At 51.6% G+C, this 7503-nt stretch overlaps 1 protein-coding gene across 1 annotated transcript; it reads right to left on the reverse strand.

Annotated features, from left to right (window-relative positions):
* Positions 1 to 3784: 3784 nt before the first annotated feature.
* Positions 3785 to 6665, reverse strand: LOC104907162 (uncharacterized). The gene is made up of 3 exons (XM_048635247.2): positions 5602 to 6665; positions 5110 to 5535; positions 3785 to 5042 (listed from the first exon to the last, which is right to left on the reverse strand). The coding sequence occupies exons 1-3, from the start codon at positions 5773 to 5775 to the stop codon at positions 4332 to 4334; spliced, it is 1311 nt and encodes a 436-aa protein (XP_048491204.1). The 5' UTR covers positions 5776 to 6665; the 3' UTR covers positions 3785 to 4331.
* Positions 6666 to 7503: the final 838 nt, after the last annotated feature.

The following is a 7503-nucleotide window of genomic DNA, read 5'->3' on the forward strand; positions in this document are numbered from 1 at the left end:
GGCTTCGCTTCGGGGGGCCTAACCGGCCGAGCCAGGAAAGCTCATCTCCAAAACCTCAAGCACCAAGTACTCGAGGTCAAACCAAGCCGGTCGGACTGTCCTGTGATGACCTTCGGGGAATCCAGTCGACCAGTCAGCGTACCCCACGATGACCCCCTGGTCATCGAGCTCAAGGTAGCCAACTCCCGGGTAAGGCGAGTCTTGGTCGATAGTGGGTCGTCCGCTGACATCATAACTTTAGAATGCCTGAAAAAGCTGAATACAGCGAAGAGGATGTCATACCACTCGACCAGCCACTCATAGGCTTCGGGGGTAACTCGGTACAACCCTTGGGATCGATAAAGCTTCCCACTCGGATGGGTGAGAAAGGCAAAGGCAGAAGCCTACCGATCGACTTTCTAGTGGTCGACATCCCCCTCCCATACAACATAATAATGGGGCGACCCACTCTGAACAAAACAAAAGCTGCTATCTCCACGTACCAACTCCTCATGCAGTTCGAAACAGATGAGGGGAAGGTCGGAAAAATTCAGGGAGATCAACAGGCTGGACGAGAATGCTATGTTAATAGCTTAAAGAGCAGAACTGAGATCGACGTCCAAGAGGACTCGAAGAAGAGGAAAAAGGGAAGAAAGTTCACCAAGGAACTTGGGGGTGTACATAACAGAAAACCCCAAACAGTACGAACGACCTCAGCCAGCTGAGGAAGACGAAGAAGTAGAGATCGGGACAGAACCCGGTCGGACTGTAAGAGTGGGCAAGGCCCTAAACCCAGAAACAAGAGCACAAGTAGTGCAAGTGCTCAGGGAATACCAGGACGTGTTCGCCTATGAGGCCTCAGAGATGCCCGGGCTTGACCCCAAAATTATGTGTCATGAGCTGAACATTAAGGAGGGATACAAGCCGGTCAAGCAAAAGCTAAGGCATCAAGGTCCGGAAAGGTGCAAAGCTGCCGCAGTGGAGGTCAAAAAATTGCTCGAGGCAGGATTCATTGAGGAATGTCAGTACTCGGAATGGCTGCTAATGTTGTAGGTGAAAAAGCCGAGTGGGGCTTGGCGCATGTGCGTGGATTTTACAGACCTGAACAAGGCCTGTCCGAAAGACAACCATCCTCTGCCCAAAATAGACAGGTTAGTCGATTCGACAGCTGGTCTGCCCTTCTAAGCTTCATGGATGCTAATGCAGGCTATCACCAAATTCCCATGGCGGACATGATCGGATTCATACCGCTTTCACCACCCCGCAAGGGGTATACTGCTATAAAATGATGCCATTCGGACTGAAAAATGCCGGAGCCACCTACCAGCGGACAGTTAATAAAATTTTCAGTGATCAGTTGGGTCGGAACATCGATGTATGTTGACGACATGATCGTCAAAAGCAAGGCCCACCCAGACGACCTGAGGGAGACGCTGAGCACACTGAGGAAGTATCGTATGATGCTCAATCCTAAAAAGTGCGTCTTCGGAGTGAAAGGGGGTAAGTGCCTCGGATTTCTGGTAGATGAAAGGGGTATTGAGGCCAACCCCGACAAGATCAAGGCAGTTCTGGAAATGAAATCCCCCCGGAACGTCAGGGAAGTGCAGCGCCTAACCGGATGTCTAGCTGCCCTTGGACGATTCCTATCACGGTCGGCTGATAAGAGCCATTCTTTTTCAAGGCCCTTAAGAAAAAAATTCGCATGGGACGAAGAAGCTGAGCAAGCCTTCGCCTCCCTCAAACTTCATCTATCAACTCTTCCCAACTCATGTCCCCCTTGCCGGGGAAACATTGTTTGTATACTTGGCCGTATCCGAATACGCCCTAAGTGCCGTTCTGGTAGCCGAAAGGGAAGGGACGCAGCACCCGGTCTACTTCATAAGCCATGCCTTCCGAGGGGCAGAAGCAAAATATAGTGAGGTGGAGAAGATGGTCTTCGCCCTCGTCATGGCTAGTAGAAAGCTGAAACCATACTTCCAAGCCCATCAAATCAAGGTCCTTACCGGACAGCCTCTCCGCAAGGTCATAGAAAGCAGGAACCACTCCAGTCGGATGACTGATTGGGCTGACCAGTTGGCTGATTTCGGCCTGGAATATGAGCCCAGAAGGGCCATCAAAGCTCAAGCCTTGGCGGACTTCATAACTGAATGCACAACTCGGCCCCCGGTCGGCCAGAATGAAGAGTGGGAACTATACGTGGATGGTTCTTCCACCAAGTCAGGATGTGGGGCGGGGCTAGTGCTTAAGCCCCCGGTCGGAGAAAAAATGGAGTATGCAATCAAATTCGAGTTCCTGGGGTCGAACAATGAAGCGGAATATGAGGCTCTCATCCTCGGACTTCAGCTGTGCATTCTTGCAGGGGCCACGGCCATTGAGGCCCGATCAGACTCCCAACTTATAGTCGGTCAGGTCTCGGGAGAGTATGAGGCTAAGGAGGACAATATGAGAATGTACCTGGCCAAGGCACAAGAGTTCATCAAAAAACTCTCCCATTTCCGCATCAGCCACATACCCAGGTCGGAGAATCAACAAGCCGACGCTCTAGCTCGTATGGCTAGTTCGGCAGAGGGCTCAGCCCCTCGGACTATCATGTGGGAGGTGCTCCGCCAGCCCAGCATAAATGCCAAGGAACAGTTGATTCTAGACCGAACGACCACTTGGATGGATGAGGTGGTCGGATACTTAAGGGATGGAGTCCTCCCAGCAGATGCCAAAGAAGCAGAAAGGATAAAGCACCGAGCAGGTTGGTTCTTATGGCATGACGAGCAGCTCTACAAGAAATCATACACGCACCCATTGCTGAAGTGTGTGACCCCTGAAGAAGGTAATTACATTCTAAGGGAAATACACCAAGGGGCGTGTAGCAGCCATCAAGGGGGGAGAACCATAGCAGGGAAAGCTCTAAGGGCTGGGTATTACTGGCCTACCCTCAAGGCGGATGCCCAAGAATTGGTGAAAAGATGCCCATCTTGCCAAATCCATTCGGATATTCCCAGATCCCCAGCTACCCCCCTCAATCCCATTCAAGCAGTTCTACCGTTTGACAAATGGGGCATGGACCTGCTCGGCCCATTTCCACCAGCATCGGGTCAGCGGAAGTTCTTGATAGTGGCCATAGACTATTTCACCAAGTGGACTGAAGCCGAACCCCTTGCCTCCATCACTGACAAACAGGTCCAAGCCTTCATCTGGAGGAACATAATCACAAGGTTTGGAGTGCCCCGAGCCCTGGTCTCGGACAATGGTCGGCAATTCAACAGTGGACCAACTCGGGAATATTGTGCTCGTTTTGGAATACAGACCAGGTTCTCTGCCGTGTCCCGACCACAAACTAACGGCCAAGCCGAAGCGGCTAATAAGATAGTGCTCAAGGGGATCAAAAAATCCCTTGACGCAGCGAAAGGGGCTTGGGTAGACGACCTGCCTGGAGTTTTGTGGTCTGCTCGGACAACGGTAAAGGAGGCAACGGGACACTCCCCGTTCGGACTAGTCTACGGTAGTGAGGCAGTACTACCCGTAGAGGTCGGTATCCCATCACCTCGGATCACCTTCTATGACTTCGAGCAAAATGAAGAAGAAAAGCCCGTCAACCTCGACCTGCTGCCAGAAACAAGGGGCAACTCATTGTTAAGGTCGATCCGCTACAAGCAAAGAGTAACTCGGCAGTTCAACCGTCGAGTCAAGTCAAGGCCGATCCAGCTCGGAGATTGGGTGGTCAGGAAGGTCGAAGCTACGGGGCTATCCCATCTGAAAGGCAAACTAGGGGCCAACTGGGACGGTCCTTACAAGGTAACCAAAGTCATCAAGCCTGGTACATTTCAGCTCGAGAATCCTGAAGGCATACCACTTGCTCGGCCATGGAATCTGGATAATCTAAAGAAATACTATGTTTAGTCAATTGCAATTAGGGGCATATAGCCGAGATACTGGCCAGACGTGGCATGTAGTCACTCGGTTTGTAAGACTTAACCAGTCAATCTTCTATGTTATAAAAAGACTTAACCAGTCAATCTGCTAAGTTATAAAAAGACTTAGCCAGTCATTTCAATTGTTCAAATTAAACTTAACCAGTTTTAATTGCTCGAATTTAGCCCGATCAACTATATTCTTCGAAACTTAACCAGTTTCAATCACAAGTTGTTCGAGTTAAATCCGACCAGTACTATCAAGCAAAACTTAACCAGTACGAGAATCTATACTTGAAGCAAAAATTGCAATTGACAATCATAAAAGGTGCTCGGATAAAATAAAAAGAGACTTTTTCATTAAAGTTAGAAAAATATTACATCCTAAAACCTTGGAACTACCAAGGTTAAAAGCAAAAAGAAAAACAATACAAGGCAAAGCAAAGCCTAAACTACAGGGGGGTCGGTCTGATCGTTAGTACTCCCGTGATGCTCCTCAGACCTGGCCACCCCTTGGCCCTGATCATCCTCAGCCGCCTCCGCATCTTCATCATCATCATCATCATCTTCATCATCATCCGAGAGGGCGATGCGCAGCTCGGAGAGTATGGCCTGATCCTCCTCCTTTAAAAGAGCTTCGTAGCTCCCCATGACCTCGGACCAAGGAAGAGAAGGATGCGATCTCCCCAGGGCCGCTTTCATCCTCTTGAGGGCGTCATCTACCCCCATTTTCTGGGCAGTAGAGCCGACCTCGTTGACGAACCATTCACAGGCCTTGGTCTCCTTCCAACCCGCAAACCATTGGTCCTCGGTCTTGGGAGCCTTTTCTAGCTCCGCCAGCTGGAACCGCAGCTCGGTAATCTTGCCCTCAGCCTCTACAACTCTGGCTTCAGCAGCCGTCTTGGCAATCACGGCCTCGTCCCTCTCCTTGATGAGCGCCTGCTTGGCCAAATCCCATTGGGCCCGCTCGGCCTTAAAATCTTCCTGGTCCCGATCAATGCAGCGCTTAGCGTTGACGAGGTCGGCCTCGGCTATCCTTTGGCCCTCCTTGGCAGCGCGAAGCTCCTCGTAGTGCTTTTTACCTCGAGCCTCCAAGTCAGATACCTTGTCGGCCAGGTGCACCTTGTTCCGAGCCACATTGACCAGCCGAGCAGAGAACTACAATAACAAAATGATCAGTACTTGGCAAAGAAAAACGGCGAAGTTAAAGGCGAGAGGGGCTCACCTCAACCCAGCTACGGAAGAGGTCGTTCGTCTCCTCCGGGCCGCTGGACTGCGCAATGTATTCCCGGTCGGTGGGACTGTACAGGCACTCGACCGCATTCATCCAACGGGTGTCGAGCCCGTGGGCATCCAATTCGGCGAACGGTTTGGCCAACGCAAGGTTGAGCTCCTCCGGGTCGTCATGAGGGCGAGGAGTGGCCGGCGTATATTGAGGACTCTGAACCGATCGGAAATCCTCAGAATGGACCGAAATCCGAGTCCCCTCAGACCTGTCTGCCCGCTCCTCCGGTCGGGGACTATTGACTTCGACAGATTTGGCCTTTTTAGCCTTTTCGTCCTGGGACTTGGCCAACGCCTTCTCAGTCTTAGCCACTTTCTGAGGATCCCGCTCTTTCCTCTTCTTGGAAGCCTTGGGCTTCGACGGATCCTGCAAAGTTTCAATATCAGCTCGGAACTAGCAAGAAAAAGTACTCGGCCAAAACCCGAGACATACCTTTGGAGGGTTGGGAACCCCGATTTTCTTGGCCTTCAACTCGGCTTTGAGCTGGGCCGCCCTCATTGCTGCATAGTTCAACTTCTCAGCCATTTCAGGGTCGGATTCCAAGAGACGCGTCAAGGAACAAGCTGCAAAGAGAAACATATTGTTATGAAGTTGCAATATAAACATAAACAAACATGCAAAATGACCCCCTCGGCCGATTACCCCTGGGGAATGTCCGGCTAAGCCCGACCGCCGACAGCAAGTGCTCGCTCTTGAACAAGCGGCAGCTCGGTATCCAGTTGCTGGCTACATAAACCTCCCCCCCTTGAACAATTTGGGCCTCGGTTTGTAGGTAAATAGCCGCAATGGCTTCCTCTTCGGACATCTCCGGAACCCTGAAGTTAAGCTCGTGGTTGGGTTCGACATCCGGTCGGACTGTGGGGATCCCCCAGTCCCCTCCAAAATAGACGAAGGCAAACTCCCTCCTGAATCCTTTCTGAGAAGTGGGCAAGTCGAGTACTACCTTATAACCCTGTCGGGCTTGGAAATACCACCAACCCGGACCATTATCCCCCGTTGACATCTCGACCAACTTAAACATGTTGTGCCATAAGGTGATGGTCGGTCGAACACTCAGCATGGCACATACTGTCTGAACCACAACGATTCCTCCCCAGGAGTTCGGAGAGATCTGACTTATACACAGATTATATGCATTGAGGAGGTCCTTCACAAAGGAAGTCAGCGGAAACCGGAGCCCCATCTCCATAGACTTGTAATACACTGCGGTACAGCCCGGAGGGGGGGTGAGAACAGTGTGATGGGCCTCTGGTCGGACAAGCATATAGGGATCCCTTATCTGAAACCTTGCAGCCTGCCCCCTCGGATCATCAATAAGGGCCTTCATCAGTGCAGGGAGCGGAAACTTAGACCCCGGTCCTCCTTTCGGATCCGGATCCGGAAACTCCGGTCGGCCAGAGGTTGACACTTCTTCGCTATCCGACATCGTCACCCTCCACTACACCATCAGCAAGGTATTTATCTAAGTAACTGGCTTTAGAAGAAAAGGCCAGGGACACTTCCCAAGGGAAGGGAACGGCGCCCTCGGCCTCTTCCTCTAGTGACGATGAGGGGCTCGGAAGCAGAACCGCGTCGGGAACGGCCGAGGGGTCGGGGCAACTTATTAAGGTCAACACCAACGTTATTCCCATCCCCCTCACCTCCTCGAACCAATAGGGAGGTGAGGTCGGAGGTGTCACCGACTCGGACGATTCTCCCATTATTGTATTGACAAGGGAGTCGACCGAGGTTATTGAAAAGAAAAAGCGAAATAAAACTAAAAAGGCAAGAGCGTACCTGGTCGGACGATGGAAACCGGAGAAATTGCAGAAACTTAGAGAGAAGCGAGAGCTTTTAGAGAGAGAAAGTGAAGAAGTTTTGAAAGATTTGGCACAAATGATTTCTCTCTCCTCTCCGTACAAATATATAGGCGTGCCTCGGGACGCGTCTCTCCATAAACCTATCAGGTGCCTCCACATGGCCAATGGAAGATGAAACGTCAAAATTTCCAGAAAGTCCCATCCAGCTCAACTACCCAGCTAAGAAACGCCATGTGGCAAGCCACTGGTTTCCAGCTCAAAGTTATCCGGTCGGCCTCTCCAGGGCATGTTAGCCCCTGTCCGAGCAGCGCCCGTCAATCCAACACCCGGTCGGTCAAGCTGGGGCTCCCTCACCCTTTGCCCGACCAGGACTCTGCTTGCCTTCTTCACTTAGCCAAATTTGCTGAGTGCTAAGGGAGCATCCGGTCGGCCTCTCCAGGGCATGTTAGCCCCTGTCCGAGCAGCGCCCGTCAATCCAACACCCGGTCGGTCAAGCTGGGGCTCCCTCACCCTTTGCCCGACCAGGTCTCTGCTT

Source organism: Beta vulgaris, chromosome 8 (assembly GCF_026745355.1).
Source record: "Beta vulgaris subsp. vulgaris cultivar EL10 chromosome 8, EL10.2, whole genome shotgun sequence".
Taxonomy (NCBI): Eukaryota; Viridiplantae; Streptophyta; class Magnoliopsida; order Caryophyllales; family Amaranthaceae; genus Beta; species Beta vulgaris.